Source organism: Bemisia tabaci, chromosome 4 (assembly GCF_918797505.1).
Source record: "Bemisia tabaci chromosome 4, PGI_BMITA_v3".
NCBI classification, from domain to species: Eukaryota; Metazoa; Arthropoda; class Insecta; order Hemiptera; family Aleyrodidae; genus Bemisia; species Bemisia tabaci.
The window spans coordinates 49,579,815-49,602,766 of NC_092796.1; the positions used below are offsets into that span (position 1 = coordinate 49,579,815).

Sequence of the window (22,952 nt, forward strand, 5' to 3'; positions counted from 1 at the left end):
ACGTGTCTCCGCGCTCGAGAATATGATTTACACAAATGGTAATCGGCATGTTCGGAGCGAAATTTTCGGAAATGCCGCTCGCAAAGATTCACGTTTCGGTACGCTTTCCCCATCTCCGTACACAGTTTGCACATAACCGCCATTTTCAATTAAGTTAGTTTCGTCATAAACACTCAACGGTTGAAACACACTTGTTTTGCGGCGCATCAACATTTTCCGTCTTATAGAGACTCGCAACAAACCAATTGTGATGGGGGACTTTACAACAAAAAATGCTACTGTAACCACATTGTAAACTAATTTAACCACGGGGGTGGTTAAAGTAGCATTTTCTCTGTTGTAAAATCTACATTGAAACATTCGATCAAATCTTACTGTGTAACGTGGATAATTTATCGATTTCTTTCGTAGTTATGAAAGCGTCGTCCTTCGGCGCGTAGATTGAGTCAATCTTCGAATTCGTCTCGTTCTTCCCACATTTTGGAGTAGTTGCAAGCATCCTTTCTTCGCTTATCAGTTATTTTGCGAAGCTTACTTGCCTTTTCAGAGTTGAAGTAGAATTTGTCAGAGTTCTCATCTTGTAGGGTTCTGGAGTTTTTCACCCCAGAGATAGAGTAATGAACATAAGTCAATGATTGGCGATGGAAAAGAAAATTTATAATATCGAATAGTCCAAAAAATTTAACAACACAGTATCAACACGAGATATGAATCCAAGAAAAACATGTAAATATTTAGATAAAGGCTGTTGTCTCGGAGGACTTGGGAAAAATATTTTTTCGTCTAGAAAAATTATGCTTGTCGCTAAGGACTCGAGGAGTTTATTTCTGATTGACTCGAAAGTAGAAATCGAAGTGCGGGAGCCTTCCAGAGCTCAAAACCTCGGTCCCTGGACTATTAGTAGCATTTCTAATAGCGGTTTCTAATTTCACCCTGTCAGCTTCCCATGCTGCCAATGTACCATTTAACCCATGAATTGACGTTTTTAACACAGCCGTTTGCTCTTTTATCAGGTCCAGTCCTGCAGGGCCACCCCACGGTAGATCCTGTCGTGCAGGTCGAAGCACTGCTGCGCTACAGCCTGGCCCGCATCGAGGCATAAGCCTTTCAGGCATAAGCATTGCTAACAAATGTACCTCGAATCCCCCTGGAAACGGGTAGTTGATAAATTCGATATATGCCTGCAAAAGCTCAGCCGACATTTTGTTTGGTTTTTACCTCACGGTCAACGAATCAAACACAATTGTTTTGTTCGTATCATCCCAAGATATCGTAGGGTCTATTTTCTTCATTCGTTTTAAAATTTGGTTGTTCACATTCCTCCGCGCACGAGAATAACTTTTGCATAGATGGTAGTCCGCGTGTTCGGAAGTGAGTTTCGCACAAATTCACACCGCGGTATGCTTTTCCCAACTCCAGACACAACTTGCACATAACGGCCATTTTTTCACTTTGTGTGGTTTTTACCTCACGCGGTCAACGAATCAAACACAATTGTTTTGAGGCGCATCAACATTTTCCGTCTTATAGAGACTCGCAACAAACCGATTGTGGTGGGGGACTTATTTTACACACAATTTTACACATTACGTACATACGCACACTACGAAATATTCATTCTTTTAAAAAGTGATATTTTTGAAGACATGCTATTGCGATAAAATCAATGAGTCAGAGGCAGTATTCGAGGTGAACTGAAAGTTGATAACATGGTTCCCAATAGTGATCTGACCGTGTAAATCCTGATGTGGCGGGCTGGTACAGTCAAAAAACACAATCAGATTGTGATAAGTTGGAGGGGTGTCGCGGTTCAGCGCGGTGCCGATGTCGATATGGAATCGAGCTTGAGCCCAGGGCGGAAACAAACTGGGTTGCCAGCGCATGTCCTCGTCACTGGTTAAATAAAGAAAGTTGGCGGGAAACACAGCACTAAAGGACCCTGCCAGATCCTCGTAGTTATATGCAATGCCATGAAAGAAAACAACAATTAGGGGCGCCAAATCGAGAGATACCACACATCGAGGGCCGAAAAAACCGCGGACACCTCGCGATATCCGGTCCAACATCGCCGCAGACACAGCCGCACGCACAAGACACCTCTCGAATTCCATTGTAAATATAGGATAACTTTGAGAGAGAAAGGATGCCTTCTTGAAGCTCTCCAAGTTCCTGGAGCTATAAATTAAATATTAAACAACGAATACTCAAAGTAGAAGTATTCCAAAGAAAAAAACGAAAAAGACTTAATAATACAACAAAAATAAAGAAAAATTTGAGAAACTTAACACTAATACAACTAAAATATCATAATTCGAAAGAAGTCAAAATCTTCGTCGTCGTCTGGGTAGGGGAGGACAAGGGGCTCTTTGACCTCCTCTTCCTCCTCCTCTTCCTCGTGGTCCTCTTCCTCATACTCCACTTCCTCCTACTCCTCTTCGTCGATGGGCGGAAACTCTTCCTCCCACCGGGCTCTCGCCTCATCCGACTCTTGCTTCTGTAAGAACACAAAGAAAAAGAATAATTTTCCGACCAAAAATCTTCTACTTCAAAACTACATGTTCATTGCCTGCATGTACAAGCAACAATCATAAAGGGAGCATCTACGAGAGTAATATTGGCATACGGAGAATTCAAAATTCTCTGAAGCATAATGAAAAACTTTTGCACTATACTTCAGTGCTAACAAAAAAATTGAACACAGAGCATAAAAATCTTACCCAAGCTTCATAGCCAGGGAGAGGGCGAATATCGCCCTCCCAATTAATGACTTCATATGGAGGGTCGTAGATGGGATGGGATGGGAAAGAACCGATGGAACCACTTTTAGAGCCTCTAAGTTTTGTATGAAGACACACATATACACACCCTTACACGATTGAGACCGAGTCGGCAACTGCGTCCTGCAGGGCCACCCCACGGTAGATCCTGTCGTGCAGGTCGAAGCACTGCTGCTCTACAGCCTGGCCCGCATTGAGGCAAACGATGGCAATCGTGTCTAAAATCGCGATATGATTCTAACATCAGCACGATAATGTACAACAGTGTTTCAAACAAAAACTCGGGGAAAAACATGATTAAAATTAAATGAATAAAAAAATAAATACCGAACAAATTCACTGATTAATGGGAAGAAAAAAACAAAAAAAAACACGAAAAGCGATGAGATTAAATGGAAAAAAAATACAACAAGTAAATTGAGAAAATCGAAGCGCACAACGGAAGTAATCCACGGATGAACGAGGAGTCTGTCTGGATAAAAAATTAAAAATAAAGGAACACGTATATAAACGCGTTTTCACGGAATTGTAACAAAAAAACGAACTAAGAAATGATATTACCAAAAGCGAAAATAAATAGGGAATGCAAAATAACTACTAACCCTCCTCAAGAGCAGGTCTTCGCCTCGTCCCCAAATGGATACCATGCCGTTGTTGCGAAATTTCGGGCAATGGTCGAGTTATACCCCAGGTTGAAACTTGCATGGCACCCATTGGGAATTGTAATTACCACATCCCCAGGCCTCTGGATTATCTGCAACAAGAGATGGAACGAGTCAAGAAAAAAAAAAAATAAATCAGCTTGAACCTAGTTCAAAGATAAGCTAAAAAAAAAAAATACAACAAGTAAATTGAGAAAATCGAAGCGCACAACGGAAGTAATCCACGGATGAACAAGGAGTCTGTCTGGATAAAAAATTAAAAATAAAGGAACACGTATATAAACGCGTTTTCACGGAATTGTAACAAAAAAACGAACTAAGAAATGATATTACCAAAAGCGAAAATAAATAGGGAATGCAAAAAAACTACTAACCCTCCACAAGAGCAGGTCTTCGCCTCGTCCCCAAATGATCTCTCCAGATCGTCGCTCTGGCCCACACCGTCATCAAACACCCTACCTTGAACCTGAACTAGATCCTGATCGTGTGCCCGAAGTCGGTGAAGCTGAAGTGGGGCGACAAGTTCGCGAGGTGGCAGACGAGTAAAGATGGCGGGTGCCAGCCCCCAGCGTGTAAAAAGAGAGAACGGATCATCTTCATGTGGTGGCGTTATCTCACCTGGACCGCTCCAAGGCGATTCTCTGTTCGGTCTTTCCGCTCGCGTAAAAGTCGAAGCAGACGAAAGTTTAACCGATTTGTTGCATACAAGCATTGAAATTAAGGAAGAAGTCACTTCGCAATTCGACCAATCGGAATGCCCAGAAAAAGACAGCGCAAAAGATTCCGGAAATGGTTCGAACAAAAAAGAAAAAACAACCCTCATAAAAAGAATGTTTCTTTCTCTTTTGACCATCCTGAATTTGGTTGTTCCAAAAAGACTTAATTTGTCACTCCATTTTTTTGAACGAAGATAAATAACATAATTTCCCTTAAACACAGAAATGTTTCATTCAATTCTTTCATATGCACCAGGACCATATGTCCACAAACTTTTCAATGCCATTGGTGCAGTATTATGTATGTAGTATTATTAAGAATTGTGTATTTAAGAAGGAAAATTTCCTTTCTATGCTGGTAACAGCATCATAATTTTCGTCATTTTTTAAAAATTTTTTTCCCCCCAATATCATTTCCTTTGTGACCAAATGGATACCATGCCGTTGTTGCGAAATTTCGGGCAATAGTCGAGTTATACCCCAGGTTGAAACCTGCATGGTACCCATTGGGAATTGTAATTACCACATCCCCAGGCCTCTGGATTATCTGCAACAAGAGATGGAACGAGTCAAGAAAAAAAATAAATAAATCAGCTTGAACCTAGTTCAAAGATAAGCTAAAAAACAAAAATACAACAAGTAAATTGAGAAAATCGAAGCGCACAACGGAAGTAATCCACGGATGAACAAGGAGTCTGTCTGGATAAAAAATTAAAAATAAAGGAGCACGTAAATAAACGCGCAAATAAACGCGTTTTCACGGAATTGTAACAAAAAAAACGAACTAAGAAATGAAATGACGGCGGAAAAAATGGATAAAATCGAGAAGAAACGAAAAGCACGAGATTGCACTTGGCTTAAAATCGGTGGCCTAAGTAGAACTGAACGCAGGAATAGAAAGCGTCCCGAGCTTCTTAATATGAGCCACAAACTGGCGCGAGTACGGGACGATCCATGTTGACCGTTTCAATCACTTGAGTTTTCACCTTAATTACCGTCGAAAAGCATTATTCGTGACATCTCGGTGCTTGTCTTTAGGGCAGCCGTCGTCACGCGTGGTAGTTTCAGGGATGAGAATTGTTGGGTAACCTGGGTTTGGGTGCGCTGCACCTCCCATCTTTGATTAAAATACAGAATATCACTCAAAATTACATGGTACGACACTTTTTTGGGAGTCGTCGCACAATATACTTCAAAATAAGAAATATCGATCTTTTGTTTCGTACTTACTATCTTAAAATTCATAAAATTGACTGGATCGTTTAGGACATCTGAAATAATAGGGTAGGGTGACAAGGAAGGGTGCGGATTCACAAAATTTATGTCCAAATACAATTTAAAGGGGTAGGATTCAAGGACGATTTCATACATGGGTAGTTGAATGTAAAGGACCGTATCATATTTGCCTTCACAATTTCAAACAATATTATTATTATTACGAAGTAAATAAAAAACCACACCGGGGGTTAACAAATTTATCCTATGGGCCAACGGAGATGAACAGAACAGTGGTAGTTTAAAACTGAGAAACACGACCCACGGCGGGGAACCTTCTTCGGGGAAGAAAGAATCAACGGCGGAAAATAGATTAGCGGATCCATCCAACTGGCGGCGGGAAGGAAGGCCTAAATTCTCTCGAAAGAACACAATGTTTCCGGCAGAAAAGTAAATTCTTTCGAGAGGAAAAACCCAATGTTCTCGACGGAAAGGTATACTCTTTCAAATGAAAAACATAATTTTTGCGAATTGAAATGAATGTAATTATTTTTACCACCAGTTTTGAAAAACCAAAATTGAAGACTGACTGTAAGGGGGGAGTGTTGACATAGAGAGCAGAAAGGAACTGGAGATTTTGAGATTAAATGGGAACGACTGAAAAAAGTATGGTCGATTCGCAGTCTCGCAATTTGGACTTCGCAGGTACGGTGTTTGTTGAAGGAGGTGTTATCATATGGCTTAGATACAACATATTATATACAATATTACACACACACACACATATATATATATATACATACATATATATATACACAACATAGACTGGGTGTCGGCTTTAGAGTATATACCAAAATGGCCGGGAACAACCGCCATCACGAAAATTTTAAAATTTTAAAAACGGTTCGTGATGAATTCAAATCTCAAATATGAGCAGGTAGGGATGAAAGCTTTTGCTTAATTTTTCGCAAGAAAGCTCTGAACTGAGAAAACCTAGGGAAATCAGCTGGGTAAAATCCTTAATTTTATTTAAGACTTATCTGAATTTTAATTTTAGGTGTTTTATTTGGGCAAATTATTAAATCTAATTTTATTTATTTTTCTATTTTTGTTTCAATTTTTAAAATTAACTTCTATGAATTTTATTTTGTTTTTAAATTTATGTTAGTTCCTTTTAGTATATTTAGTATATACATATATACAAATATTTTACATATTTTACAAATCATCGTGGACCGGTAGACACCCTAGGCACGAACCTGTGGTCACCTACACAACAGGGCAGAGGGGCGGCAGGTTCTGCAGCCTCAGGTGGACCGTCGCTATTTGGATTTCTTGGTTGCATAATCCTATGATGTCTCTCAGCAGTAGGAGAATTAGGCTGTGATACGTCCTGATTTTTAAAAGTAATCATCAAAAAGCGAAAAAAAAAATCCATGAATGTACGCGTATGTAAAACGTGCGATATTCATCGAAGCAGGCTGCTTTATGTAGAATCGATTAGCCTCTATAACTTTTTGGTTGACTTTCTTATCCTTTCGTTCAAGTCTCCAAAAGTTTATGTTTATGCCGCGTATTTCACCAGTCGATTTGCATGACTTACAATCAGTGTTGCCAGCCTCTGAGACCTTTTTGTTGACTTTCTTATCCTTTCGTTTAAGTCTCCAAAAATATATCTTTATGCCTCGCATTCCACCAATCGATTTAAATGACCTAAAATCAGTGTTGCCAGCCTCTGTGACTTTTTGGTTGACTTTCTTATCCTTTCGTTCAAGTCTTCTTGTTCCAATTGTCCGAAAAACTGTGTTCGCGGAGATGTAACGCTCTCTTTTTAGAGGTCCTCAAAAATCATGTATAGCGGGATCATTCGTCTCGTCAATGGAGCGGAGGAAACAAAACAATTTTTCAAGCGGTATATTTTCCTCTTACGTCTAGACATTATCAATAACCCTCCTCCACAATTTATGGCGTTATGATAATTTGACCAATCCCACAAAGAAAATGTCACATAATTTCAGTCTACAAGTAGCGATCAGAAATAAAAAAGGTTTGATGATTTGCCTCTGTCTCAAAAGGAGATAAACAGTTATTAACCATGAAAGATTGGAAGAGAAAAAAAAAGAACTCACCAGATTTTTGGGGCACCCTCCAGATGGTGATTAATACTATACAGGCACATATCTTCTCTGTGCCAGGCGAAGGAGGAAAATTTGGTGCCGAAGTAACTATAGCTACGGTCGACCCCGGGCTCATTTACCTTTCCCGTTAGTAGGGATTTAATTTCATCAATATGAAAGCCCTGTAAAATCAATAGAGAATCGATACATATCTTCTCTGTGCCAGGCGAAGGAGGAAAATTTGGTGCCGAAGTAACTATAGCTACGGTCGACCCCGGCTCATTTACCTTTCCGTTAGTAGGATTTATTCATCAATATGAAAGCCTGTAAATCATAGAAATTCGACATATCTTCTGTGCAGGCGAATGTCCGAAGTAAGAATACTTTCCCGGGCTTTACCTTTCCCGTTAGTAGGGATTTAATTTCATCAATATGAAAGCCCTGTAAAATCAATAGAAATTCGACATATCTTCTCTGTGCCAGGCGAAGGAGGAAAATTTCGTCCCGAAGTAAGAATAGCTATGGTCGACCCCGGGCTCATTTACCTTTCCCGTTAGTAGGGATTTAATTTCATCAATATGAAAGCCCTGTAAAATCAATAGAAATTCGACATATCTTCTCTGTGCCAGGCGAAGGAGGAAAATTTCGTCCCGAAGTAAGAATAGCTATGGTCGACCCCGGGCTCATTTACCTTTCCCGTTAGTAGGATTTAATTTCATCAATATGAAAGCCCTGTAAAATCAATAGAAATTCGACATATCTTCTCTGTGCCAGGCGAAGGAGGAAAATTTCGTCCCGAAGTAAGAATAGCTATGGTCGACCCCGGGCTCATTTACCTTTCCCGTTAGTAGGGATTTAATTTCATCAATATGAAAGCCCTGTAAAATCAATAGAAATTCCATACTAAGGTAACTGTACCAGTAATCATCACTCTCAATTGTATACCCAAATAATAAGCTCTGTTGTTGGTATTATGAACTTGCGATAATTTCGTTTCAAATCATACTATTAAAGGGAGCTGTTAACACACCCATAATGAATTTGAAGAAGTGGGAGGTGGCTTAGATACAACATATTATATACAATATAACATATATATATATACATACATATATATCGGTCCTTGAATTTTCACGTAGGGATTTGTCCTTCAACAGTCTAGCAATAAATAAATCCTTCTACTTTCTTTCCAGAAATTTCCCTTCCACTTCCGATGCTTTTTTTTTCGAAGTTTTGAACAATTTCTTTTTGCTGCTGAATCATGAGTTTGCTAACTTGTATATTACGTTCACAATTCCTTATTATTGAACGGGCCTGTTCTACAAACTTCTTATAGGTTACACTAAGTGGTTGATCAACTTCACACGTATACGCATCAGCATCCAATACACACCTATATTCCAATCCAGGGAATGAAATTGCCTTTCCTTTAGCCGGAGATGCCTTTTTGTTACCCGCAGCTTTGCCAGGTTTTGATGCACATCTTGTTCTTTTCATAGATTTTTTCGATTCCATAGAGGACTATAGATGGAGTCTTGATAGATATCGGTCCTTGAATTTTCACGTAGGGATTTGTCCTTCAACAGTCTAGCAATAAATAAATCCTTCTACTGACTTTCCAGAAATTTCCCTTCCACTTCCGATGCTTTTTTTTTCGAAGTTTTGAACAATTTCTTTTTGCTGCTGAATCATGAGTTTGCTAACTTGTATATTACGTTCACAATTCCTTATCATTGAACGGGCCTGTTCTACAAACTTCTTATAGGTAACACTAAGTGGTTGATCAACTTCACACGTATACGCATCAGCATCCAATACACACCTATATTCCAATCCAGGGAATGAAATTGCGTTTCCTTTAGCCGGAGATGCCTTTTTGTTACCCGCAGCTTTGCCAGGTTTTTGATGCACATCTTGTTCTTTTCATAGATTTTTTCGATTCCATAGAGGACTATAGATGGAGTCTTGATAGATATCATACATACATTTATACATACATACAAATATTTTACATATTTTACAAATCATCGTGGACCGGTCTTTTCATAGATTTTTTCGATTCCATAGAGGACTATAGATGGAGTCTTTATAGATATCATACATACATATATACATACATACAAATATTTTACAAATCATCGTGGACCGGTAGACACCCTGGGCACGAACCTGCACTGAAAAAAGCGTTTCCTAAATTCAAGGCTACGCCGTGTTCACCTAAGAAAATTGGACACTTAAAAAAAGTGGACAAGAAACGAAGTCTTGGATGAAGAAAACGGTATTGCCTTGGTCGAGGAAAACGCGATTTCTTGAACCAAGACTCCTGTTACATTGAAGCAGGAAAACGTTTCCTTCAAATTAGGAAACAATTCACCGCACCGAGAATATCCTAAATTTAAGAAAATAACTGTCGTGTTGCTTTGAGGAAACGGTTCCTTCTGAAAAGGAAACGGGCGCGTGCGCATTTCCCGAATTCAAACTACTGTTTACTTAATTTTAGGAAACGGCTCCTTCAGAAAAGGTAACGGGCACCTGCGCATTTCCTGAATTCAACCTACTGTTTACTTAATTTTAGGAAACGGTTCCTTCAGAAAAGGAAACGGGTACCTGCGCATTTCCTGAATTCAACCTACTGTTTACTTAATTTTAGGAAACGGTTCCTTCAGAAAAGGAAACGGGCACCTGCGCATTTCCTGAATTTAACCTACTGTTTACTTAATTTTAGGAAACGGTCGGCTCCGGGGAGGCAGACTACACGCACACCACGGATTATATTGTAGCATATTCGCTCATTTTGAAGGCGTGCTTACTAGTTTTGAGAAATTTGGATGGCTTTAAGCAGAATCAGCCTGACCACATAGTTACTCAGTGAAGAGGAACTCTTTTTTAGTGGGCTTCACATCTAAAAAGAGCTGTCTCTTCAAAATTGATACATTGTAGTTAGGCTGATTCTGCTTTATGCCATTCAAATTTCTGAAACTTAGTTTAGATACCTTCAAAACAAACGGGTTCCACTAATATAATCTGTCATTGGCGTGTAGGCTGTCTTCTCAGTATCGATCCTTCGCTAAAAAAGAAGAAAGAAAAAATTAAACAATTGCATATTTTTTGACAAAGTAGGGGGGAAACTGACTTTATCTGTCTCAAGACAGAATCAAAAGTTAATGGCGCAAAAAAATAATAATACTGTAATATTAAGAGAGAACTGAATCTATTTATTCTACACACAAAAATACAAAACGACTTGGAAGTGAACATAAACATGTCACAGAATAATATAAATGCTGAGAATATTTTGAGGTTGCTTATCCGTGGTAAATGTTTTGAGAACACTACATTTGAATTACAAGGCACTTAAAGTAATGAAGTATCTTACCAATAAAAAAAACACATATATTGTTTGCATGTGGGCATAAGTGAGCGAAAGGAGTCAGGCTGGGCGGAAATGGATTTTGTCTTATAACTACCTGAGAATAAAAAACTAGGAACAATGTGTCACAAAAATAACAGGAAACAACTTTAAAACCAACACAAGATAAAGAAACAAAACCCGTCAGTAAAACTGCAATGAGTCATACCATCTTCTTATGTGAAACAAAAATTGTTCGTAAAAAGTGGGAATATGTTACTCAAGGAAGAATATCTCAAGTAGAGACAAGTATTCTAATGCAGTTGGGTATAGAGAGGTTATTACAAGTAAAACTCAACAGATCTACAACAAAACACTTTAAATAAAAAGAAAAAGCTGAATTTCAGTCTACTTATTCATCTAATTTTGATCAATATCTAACGAAAGTCACCAAAGAAATTAGGACAGTAACAATTTACTTGACTTATACAAACATTAGAGGGTGGGTTAGGCTGAGCTCATCATTGAGTCTAGGGTCAGGCTGAGCTCATCATTAAGTCTAGGGTCAGCCTCATAAAGTTACATACAAAGATAAAAATTACTTACAAAATTAATAATAAAAAGGAGTAAAATTAAAAACAAAACAGGTCAAAACAAGAGCACCTCCATTGTTTCCTGGTGAAGAACCAGGGGGTGAAATAGATGAGTCTGAACCAATTATATCCATTCATTTAAAAGAGAAAAAATTACTTGTAGAGAGACAAAATATCTTGGAAATAGAATAATATTGTTCAGTAAATCGTATTGAGAGGTCATTTGTTAAATTACTTGTATGAATATATAATGTGATGCATATGAATAATGAATATAATATGAAGAATGATGAACATAAAGAGTAGGGAGAGTGTGACCTAAATAATAGAAACATCTCAGCTCAGTGAAATAGTACATCTTCCGTAACAAAAATGAAAGGTTCATTTTGAATTTTACATAGAGTGATAGTGAATATCAGAGAAAAACCGGTGAAATCAGGCAAAGGGGAGAAAGAGGGGTCCAGCTTGGGCATAACTAGCAAATAATCATTTTAAACAAATAGATCTACAAGAGATTAAAGAATAAAAATAACGAATGACTAACTAAACTTTAACGTCAATGTAACAAAGCCTAATGAAAACGGCACCAAATTGGTAATTAAAAGAACACTTGACTAAAATTACAATTCACGGGTCAACTGTACACTCACCAAAGAATGCTACTTCATGGTGGTGGTCAAAGTTAACAGACTGCACATCAAAGTTCTTCGAAAAGGGAATAATACATGATGAAGTAAACTGAGTAATACACAATGAAGTAAAATGAGTAATGTAAATTCATACCAGACTAAAAAAAAAGTAGGAAAAAGCCTTAACCGTTCAATAATTTCAGCAATGAATTTAAATTTTAAAGAAAATTGAGCTTCTAACCAGCAGGTACACGAGACTCATAATTTAGCAACTAAACTATGCCAAAACATAAAAGTAAGTTTAAGGAAAATCATGATTAAACTAGAACACCTCCAATAATAGGAGACTATTTATCAGGACACACAGTGTAATGATTGAAAAACGTTAACTGCGTCTATTTTAAGGTACGAAAAATTCCTGCATGGATTCAAAAGTCTAAGGGATGAAAATATTTAACAGAAAAGAGTAGTTAATTCTGCTTGCTAATTTGCTGGCAGGAGACGAATGAGTCTGCTGAAGTAAGCAGTGCTCAAATTACATTCTTTGAATATTGTTAATAGGACAAAAAAAAAGTAAAAAAGGATGGAAAAAAAAAAAAAAATTAAAATGCACAACAGGTGAGAGATGTCAGGCTTAACTCCTTTTTTTAAAACTGATATTAATTTGATAAAACTATAAAAACTAGTACACAGAGAACAAAATAAGTAAATGCTTACTACTAAAATACTTTAGAAACAAAACAGCATGAAATTAGAGCTAATTCAGTACTTCAAAATTTAAGGACTCAGACTTGAAACTGAAAGGAAGATTGAGTACCTTAAATTCCCAGTGACTAATAAAATAACACCCGATTCCATTGCTTCTTTAAAATGTCTCCTTGGAAATCAAAAAAAAGGAAAAAAATTGGAATTAATATGATTTACCTGAGACGTAAGGAACACATACAGTGCAAGATAATTATTAATTGAAAATGAAATTTTTGCATGCATTCGCAGTGTCAGATTTTAAAAAATGCTCTGAAACTGTTATTAAAAACTGGATAAGGCAATTAGTGAAAAGATTTTCACTTTCATTTTAGAGAAATGGTGGCACATACACGGGAGCCAAGAGTGCTCTCCTAGGTGATCCGAAGATGTACAAATATTATACGGCATCAAGAAAGCTAAAGACTACAGAATTAAGCAAAATGAGTACATGAATTAAGCAGATACAATTTCATGGCTGTAATGCAATATTTAAAAAGTTTGTTACTTAGAAGAACAACTTTTCATAACTAGTTCACGATTTACCTACAGGACAATTCTGTAAGAATTTAGAATTAGAATTAGTAATGAAAAAATTGGTTTTTTCATGACATTTCAATTGGACTGCATTTTGCAATGAGGAACTACAATATCTGGCTCATCCGTAATAGCACGTATCTGCATTAGGAGAATCAAAGCGTGGAAAGAAGAGAAAGGACAGAAAGAAAACGAAAAATAAAAGCAGAAAGCAAAATGAGAGGAAGAAATAAAATGTGAGAATGAAAAAAAAACAAACAGAAGAAGAGAATGAAGAGGAAGAAGAAAAATAAGAAGGGAAAGAAAAGAACAAAGAAGGAGAGGATGAGGAATAGAAAGGAAAGTAGGAAGAAGAATGCGTAAATGATAAGGAGGAAAAAGAAGTGGGAAAAGAAGAAGCCGACAAAGAAGAAGCATATACTTGCGTAGAAACATTAAGGCCACATACACTGTTCATAAAATGAGTCAGAAATAGTAGCTCCTTATTGCAAAATGCAGTCAAATTAAAGAGCCTTGTACATTTCTTATGGTGCAGTGTGCCCAGATTAATATCCAATTTTTTTATTGCATTAAACTGGTCTATGAATGCTTATCCAAAATCATATTTGCGCCAACCCTGCACAAGGCACGGTTTTCACACAATCAATTCAAAGAATTATCAAAACTTCAACCATGAACTTCGCAAAAATAGTTGCTCGTGAAGGGGTGTCGCAAATATGACTTTGGATCAGCATTCATAGACAAATTTAACGCAATACAAAAAACAGGACTTGACCTGGGCTCACTCTGACATAAGAAGTGTGCAAAGTTCTTCATGATGATTGTTAGCGTAACAATTCCAGCTGTAGAACTGCTTGCAAACTGCCTCAAACCAACCCTTAAGCTCACTTAAATGGACAACGAATGCAACAAGTAGTCTACAGAATATAAAATAAAAACTGGCCCCCTCTACCCTCCAGAAGAATTTACTCAGTTTCTGGTAATTTCAAATTTGCTAACCGATGTGCAAGATTATTTACAGCTGGAATTGTATCACGCTTGAACAATAAGGAGCCATATATGTGAGTGTGTAGAAATGTCCACGGCAAAAGGCAATCTGGTGGAAATGGGGCTCTAAGGACAGAGTAAATTTTAAAGCACAGGTCAACTGACTTTAATAATGTAGGACATTCAAAGAATATGCCATTGGCATACACAAAACAGCTTCCCGCTGAGTGAGGACCAATGAAGACTGGAACCGGAGGGAGATTTTCTCCATGATTCTTCAGTCTTGTTTCCCTTGCTGCAATTCTCACCTTGAAATCCTCCTCACTTTCGGCATACATAATTAGGGCATCTTTACATTCCAGTTTAGACAGCTTCCATTTCCCCTTAACTATCACAGAGGGGAAAAATGCCGCCAAGAAAAAAAACGCATTCAGAGTTATTGCATTAGGTTCTGAAACAAAAGAGAAAGGATGCTAAGTTAAATGGGAGGGACATAGCGGTGATCATATTAGAAGATAATTAATAATGACAATAATAACACGGTGTGATATCACATATATCAGCAGGCTTCATAAAGGGAATACCTGGAAAGATCTCTATCGCAAGCATACAGAAAACTGCAGTATGAGGAAAGCCACTCTAGGGGCGCACAGTGGATCGAGTGCTGATTAATATGATTCATTTTTATATGCTGACTGATATGATTAATTATTATATGATGATTAATTATTCTTATTATCTAATTAAATGAAAACTTAGAAGCTAAGATTGTAAAGTAATGTGTCCGTGCAAGACCAAGTCACTTGAATTTAAGAATCCGTCAACCCCTTGCTTACTCCGGCGAAACTTCCCATGCCACTCTAGTGGCGCACAGTGGATCGAGTGCTGATTAATATGACTCATTATTATATGCTGACTAATATGATTAATTATTATATGATGATTAATTATTCTTATTTTCTAATTAAATGAAAACTTAGAAGCTAAGATTGTAAAGTAATGTGTCCGTGCAAGACCAAGTCACTTGAATTTAAGAATCCGTCAACCCCTTGCTTACTCCGGCGAAACTTCCCGAACCCCGCCTTATAGTTAGGTTTTTTAGCACTTTTTTAACAATTTCTCAATTCTGTTCCTTTTTTAAATTTTTTTTTTTTTTTTTTTTCTAATTTTGTCTTTGTATAGTAACATTCTCATTCTCTGAATAAAAAAGAAAAAAAAAAAAAATTTAAAACGTACGTATCACGGTAGAGCGCCGACTAAGAAGTGTCGGCTAAAGCGGTCCCAAACCCCCGTTTTCGAGCCTAAAAATTCATCAACTTTCTTTGGATGCGAGTCGCTGATCGATTTGGTCGTAAGTTTTCAAAAATGATTGTATTGTTTTCTTTCTTGTAGTCTTTGATCAATTGTGATTTTAACGGGGCTCCTAAAAAGAATCCGTCAACCCCTTGCTTACTCCGGCGAAACTTCCCATGCCACTCTAGTGGCGCACAGCGATCGAGTCAATTAGAGAGGTCGAACATGAAATTTTTGACTAAAGCTTTAATTTTAGATGTTTGATTCGTCACATTTTTAAATTTAAGTGGTGATTTATATGGAAAATTCCACGAAAGAACCGGTGGAACCACTTATAGAGCCTCTAAGTTTTGTCTGAAGACACACATATACACACCCTTACACATCTATACGCACACTGATGTGCGTGCGTTTCACCACTGAACCTGTAAAGAATGAGAATATCGTCTGTCAACATTTTCTCAGAATATTGGACGCATTTAGCAGGCATATCTTTGAATGATTGTTGCATGCAAGTATAGTCAAACCAGGCTTTTCGTCCAATATCCAATTAATAAATCTAATAATCTAATCTTTTTGACTAGTCCTAAACTCCCAATGATTTCATTGAAAAATACGATCAAGTTTGTGTTTAAAGTTTGCCATGTTATCGAACCGATTCGATGGGATTGATCCTTTTCACCATTCATCGGGTGGTCGAACGCCGTGCTGGCTCCATTGAAGACTGCAGCATCAGAGTTGAAATAGAGTTGAAATCTGGAGTGAGATATGGTGTAGATTTATAGTAGATTGGTGGTGTACGCACGTACGTGTAGGTGTTTGAACCATCCAGACAATGTCCACACGAGCGCAAATGTATTCTGTGCGAATTAACGAAAGAAACATTAGAGTAGAGGATTTTCATTTATAATTATCACAAGAATACATGCTATTAGGCCTCTTCGGCCGATCCAGCGGCCCGGAACTCGACATCCAAGTAAGCTCGTAATGCCAACGCGAAGTGTGGGGGTGCCCCATCCTGCTGAAAAATATGGTCGAAGCCTTCTTCGTCATCTTCAACAGTTCGGACTACCCGGGGGATAACTGCTTCTTCCGATAACTGTAGGTAAGTTGGTCCATCTAAATTCCCATCGATAAAAAATGGTCCGACAATTTGGTCATCGAAAATGTCCGCCCAAACATTCACCTCTTGAGGAAACTGCGTATGCGCTTCTCGAAACTCGGGGGGATTTTGAAGGGCCCTAACTAGGGGAAACCATGAAGTGGCGCGGGCCACAGAACGGTTACGACTGGTGTCACCATGTAATGGAGGGGGAAGGCTCCTCAAGAGTGAGCGGGGAGTTCCAGGCTTCGATAGGAGGTAAGGGCTCCATTTTGAAACGATTTCAAGTTTTTAATTTCAGGCAGGGTTGGGGGTTCTAGAGAAGAATCTTTCGAACTTGAACTCCTAGAGGGGGTCCTCAGACCACCAAGGATTTGTCGTTGGCGGCGACAGCATCCGTTCGGGGGAGCACGGAATCAGCGGCTCCACCATCCTTGACATGGGAACGTGGCCATAAGGAGGGAGCGCTGGGGAGGGCGGAGGAAATAGGAGAAAGCCGGGCATCAGGGAGGGGGCCTCGAACCCCGCAGGAATGGGGTGTTCGCCGCGTCTGCGATACAGCTTTGTGGAAAAAAACGGGCCGCGATCGGCTGAAGGGGGCATTAGTACAATGCGTTCTTCATCGAGCTGAACGCCCGGTTGCATATTCCCAAACCCCGCGTGGATTGTGAAATCCCGTATAGACCCCAACCGAAGCCCCTTGTGCGGGTCCGAGACTCCTCCGCACCGGCTCGGCTCAGGTAGTCTCTCATCTCCGTCCAACCTTCATGCCCTTCCTCTGATTTCTTCTCAACAGTTTTGGCCGCGAATTAATCGATGTAATACTTATTTATTCAGTTGAATCTTTTGAAACAGCAGAATTTGAGGACTTTTTCGGTAAAAGGGCGAATGGAGCTTGCCATGCTGTTGCGATTGCGCAGTTTTCTTACCGTTCGCGGCAAATGAAATTCATTCACAGTCGATTTATGTCCTTTAAATCGCCTTTAATTTAGCCCGACACTTTAAATTTCGCTTTCCAGTCTCGACTTTATTCCGTGAATTAAGGTGACACACGTACTGCTTCCTAAATTCGAAAAATTTCCCTACTTTTTGATCCCAATAAATAAAATTACAATTTACTACATTCACAAACTTCCTCTTCCAACTCTCGCACTGCTGGAAAAAAGTCATTGAAGGATCCTCTTTAAAAGATGTTCTTATCACACAGTTAAATTTTTCCCTAATATCTGTGACACAACTTTCGACAATTTCAAAATGGCTTTCCCCGAAAACGTCCGCGAGCACCTCGTGAAGCGAATTTTCCCCGTTTCCGTTGTCCATATCGGTTGGACAAATATCCCGAGTAACAACACGTGCTGTTCGGCACGTACATCCCTTGGACACTGAAAAATTAGGAGGCAACATGCCGCCTGCATCAATATCATCGATGTTTGGTATTTGAAATCCATCTCGGAAGAGACAGGGTATGACTTGACTCTGACCTGAAAAAATCGTCCCAAGTGGATCGAATAATCACGGTTTTTCATGAACAAGTCAATGGTGCATTTCAAAATGCACTCAACATGTGACAACTCTGCGAAGGGCTTGTTTTGAGGAGGAAGAAGATATTTTCCGGAAAACAAAAAGAGTGGACCGCGAGGTCACCCCCATTCATTCCGAAGGGTTGAAGAGACAACCAGACGGCGCGGCGAGACGCGAGACGGGAGAAAGGAGAGAGGAGAGAGGAGAGAGGAGAGAGGAGAGAGGATGGCCGCAGTGCCCAAGGCCACTTGCTGAAGAGGCCCATGCCGACCGCGGCAGGGCTCAGAAGGCAGCGGCTAACGATTTTGAGGACAGGCTAGATTTTTCACAATCCACGCGGGGTTTGGGAATATGCCTCCTGAAACTATGCAGCAACGCTTGCTACGGAAAATTTATCGAGAACCCGTTGAAGCGAAAGAATATTCAATTGGGTACAAACAGCAGACAGATACTAAAAGCCATCTCACGGGTCGATTTCGTAGATCGCACGATTTTCGCAGAAGAATATCCCGCGTATGGTGTTTTGAAAACGATCAACGGAAACTTTCTCATCGGAAACCGAACCATAAGTTTCGATTCGAACGGACGACTCCTTGTTGGTCTACTGGCATTGCCTGAGGGAGATCCGCTGGAATTACATCCCGAACAGGCAAATAACAGCCAGAGCAGGAATTCTTTCATTGATCCACCGTAAAATCGTGCTTTTGTCCATGGCAAGAATGTGGCCCAGTATCTCCTCTGGCTCATTCAGTCGAATTTTTCGGAAAGCTGCAAAACTATTAACTCGGTCGAGCTTGCAATTCGCCTGTACACTGAGAAAAAACTATGGCTTATAAACCTATTAGAGGTAAATATGGAACACCACTAATAGTAGTACCTCTACATATAATAATAGCACATATACCTTAGTTATGGTACGGGGTACCTTAATTAGGTACAGAGACCTTAGTATGGTTCACAGACCGAGAATCATTAGTTTATTTACGACTATTATAGGTGTTCCATATTTACCTCTAATAGGTTTTTAAACCATAGTTTTTTCTCAGTGTAGGAACACTACGAGAGACAGCGTACCTTCAGCTAGTCCCAAATATATCAGAGGGTATTTCTCCATTATTCTCATGTTGATTCTTTTGGCTTCACCGCGAGAAAGCGCCTCCTAATACTCGGCCTCGCTGGGGCTTGCTGCCTCTTCGTGAGCGGATGATTTGGAAGAGATACCACTGACTTGAGACCAAGGAGCGAAATTATCATCCACTATCATCCTTGAATCTTTATTCTAAATTATTTGTTACGTTGGGCTGTGCGGACATCTATTTTTCCTTAACGCCTTACTACGAGCGAGTCTGTTTTTGACGGGACAGACTTACCCCCGAAAAGCGTTTTTTTTTTTTGATAACTACCGCAGCAAGGAACCCTGCGCGCCAGAGAACTATAAACACGCTCGTGAGTGCTGGGCCGCTTTCTGTATGAAAATTCTAGGCGACTACAAGCGGTTTTACGTCACGCTTGATACGTTGCACTTATCCGATGTGATCTCCGCGTTTCTGAAAACAGCTGAAATGTCACATGGTCTGGACCCCACAGGATAAAAGAACGATAAAAAAAAGTATTCTTACGGTATCGATGAAAATGATTCTCCCGAAGAACAACGATCAACCAATTGTTCTTCAGGTGCACCACAGGAAATAAAGGAAATTTCTTCGTTATTGCGATGTTTCTGTTTTTTTTTTGTTTCTTTTTCGGAGGTCTATCATCTTGTGAATTCGAAGCCTTGTCTCCTTCAAGACCGGTCGTCCTGTAATAAATAAAAAATGGTTAATATACATGGTACAGAGAAATGTCACTCTATTATGACAGCTTTCCTCGACGATGTTGTGGGAGGTTTGTCCTTGACGCGTGAATGGTATGGAGCGTTGTCCATAATAATCGTGGATCCGGGTTCAAGAGCTGGAAGTAGTGTCTGCAGAAACCACTTTTCAAATGTTGCTGCATTCATCTCCTCGTGGTAGTCACCCGTCTTCTTCGAGGAAAATATCAATGGAGGTGCAGGTATCCATCCTGTGCTACCTCCAGCATGACAAATTATCAGTCTCTCTCCTTTCCCCAGCTTGGGATCGCTGATGTGTGCTTTGACGGTACCATCTGAAATACCGTGGGTCGAGCAGGTGTTTTTATTGATCCATGTTTCATCCAGGAAAATAACTTTTTCCCAGTCGATCTTCAGGACAGAGCGCAAGAAGAAACACCTCGCCAAAGCAATTGCTGGTTTCTCCATGAGAACGACGCGATTGTTCAGCTTTCTATAGGTAAAACCTAGTTCTTGAAGAAGGCGGTGAAGTGCAGATCGTGAGCTTTTGTAAAGGTCAGCTTCAGCCAGAGATTTCAGCAGCTTATCCAACGTCGGCACATTTTTATCACGGTAGTAACCGTATATATGCCTCCGAATAGCCTCGGCATCAAAGTCGTCTACTTCCTTGCCTTTCTTCTTATGCGTCTTCCCAGGTGTTGAAAACTTCGGCTTTTTCTGAGACGCCACAAGCTCGGATTCCTTCTTGATTCTTCTGACAGTACAATATCCAATATCTAGCGCTTGGGCAGTCCTCTCCAAGACTTGGTTGATGCCCAGTAAGGGTCCGTTGTTCTGCTTCTCCTTTTCGAAGTACTTGATAACTCGAGCGACAAATTCGCGAGCTTGCGAGTGGAGCACTTGCCTCTTCCCACTTGTTGCTGCCATCGTCCGGTGGTGTTGCTCCAGTAAAGTTCAGAATGCGAGTGCGAATTAAGCACAGAAGGGACTGCGTTATATCCCTTATTGATTGATTACCACCCACCAATAAGAAGCTAGATAGTGTTCGTCTGAACTAACGCGATGCACGAGGCCGGTTTTCCCCGGGACCCAGGAGCGGATTCCCGACGCAAGGCGCCGCCGCGCCGCGGAGCTCGTAACCAGCCCTCTGTGCGGTGCGGGGTTGGCTCGGTCATTAGACGGGTATCAATAGAACGAACGATACCTTGCTTCTACATCGTGCAAATTATTCCGATTTTCCAGCGCTCTTCGTATCTGGGACAGACTATAAAAAAATAAATCAGGCTGAGAAGGACATGAGGAATGATTAGATTCATTAATTAAGAGACATCCAAAGGTCAGAAAGCGACTAAACGAGGCAGAAAGAGGAGCAGTGGAGCCCCTGCTCTTTATAAGGAATGCGTCTTACACGTGGTCAAAGCAAGCGTAAGAGCCAAAGTGAATAAGAATGAAGCTCATCGTTGAAGAAGTCATTTGTTGTCCTTGATTCAGGTCTACGAAAATCTTAAAAAAATAGAACCATCATTTTAATATATTTTTTAATCATTCAATTAATGATGACATCATTTACATGATGGCCTTGGCCATCAATGCTGCTTTGTTTTTAGTTTCAAATATGAAATTCGAAAAGACAGTTTGCAGAGTGAATCGGAATAAAGCTGTTTCTTACATATAATTAGATGTGCATAAATCAGTATTGTGAGTCTGTGTATTGACAATTTGATGGAGGTTTGAGGTTTGCTTTGCCAAATACAAATATCATTCCAAATTATCGCAATTAAACGGTGAGGAGTGGCAGTTATCCCTCTTTGGTACATGGATTATGCTTCTCCAAATTTTTTCAAAATATGCATTTTCCCTTTTACTTAACAGGTTTAAAGGGATTTTCCATTAATGTCTTCAAACAATATTGAAGTTATCTGTTGTGAAAAAAATGCTTCTCATTCCTAAGAACATGGGTTTCAATCCAGGTGCTTTCCACTTAAAATTTTTCTCGCTTTACAGACAAAACGGAAGTTGCAGATTGGCAAGGTTTATACTCGATTTCAATCTCTGGAAACAAAGATTCAAGGATGTTAGATGGATCATGTTAGTGCGAAACGACGTATCTCCAATGCGATGTTTCAAAATTTCCGCCCCTATCTTATTTTTTTCAAGACAAACAAGCCAAGTGTATAGCTCCAAATTTTGACAGAATACTCAGTCAACAGAACACTCAGTCAACAGAACCAAATAATATTAAGGAGTTTTCAAGAAGTTATGTTGACTGCTTCTCGAAAGAAAAAATATAGAATGGTCGGAAATCTGCCACGACGAAAAGGAGGTCCGTGGTTTCGCACTCTGGCCATTGATATGCCTTAAAATGTTGAAGTTCCTGATAAATGTATGAAAAATTCTTAATGCAGTAAAAAAGAGGCTCATGGCTCTACAGATTTTTTTTTCTTCAACAATTAATTGTCGTCAGAGGTTAAGACCTTTGCAACTTTTAAAGAAGTGATGCTTCTACGCTGAAATCACGAACATTCTACATTTCCTGGTTGTCTGTTTCTCGGTTTTAGAGATTTTTTATGTGCTAAAGTTCACGTTTGAAAGTTTGACTTGTAATTTTCCTCTCTTGGAAAAAATAATAATAATTGAATGTGCAAATGTCTCGAATAATAATAACAGGGTTGCCAGCGACCGGGAAAAGTCAGGGAAAAAAATCAACCGGGAAAAGTCAGGAAGTCAGGGAATTTCGGTGTTGGTCAGGGATTTTTCTGATTTTAAGGTAAGAATACCACTTTTATTGGTCATCAATTCCCGGTAACTTTGCCATTTTATCTCGGTAATTCTACCACAGTCGATAAAAAATATTGGCGTTTTTACCGGGGTCCAGTAAAATTACCGAGAAAGTCAGTAAT

At 39.4% G+C, this 22,952-nt stretch overlaps 2 protein-coding genes across 2 annotated transcripts in view; one reads left to right on the forward strand and one right to left on the reverse strand.

Moving 5' to 3' along the window:
• The window catches only part of LOC109042459 (neurotrimin), a 540,449-nt gene that overhangs the window by 59,599 nt on the left and 457,898 nt on the right, over positions 1–22,952 (forward strand). The gene's annotated exons all lie outside the window — the stretch shown is intronic.
• LOC140224480 (uncharacterized) lies at positions 20,086–21,327 on the reverse strand. Its single transcript, XM_072299640.1, has one exon. It carries the CDS (start codon positions 20,977–20,979, stop codon positions 20,086–20,088), a length of 894 nt encoding a protein of 297 aa, XP_072155741.1. The 5' UTR covers positions 20,980–21,327.

Bases quoted from the DNA above. Each gene is read 5' to 3' on its own strand.
- LOC140224480 (XM_072299640.1), bottom strand. From the start codon at position 20,979: ATGGCAGCAACAAGTGGGAAGAGGCAAGTGCTCCACTCGCAAGCTCGC.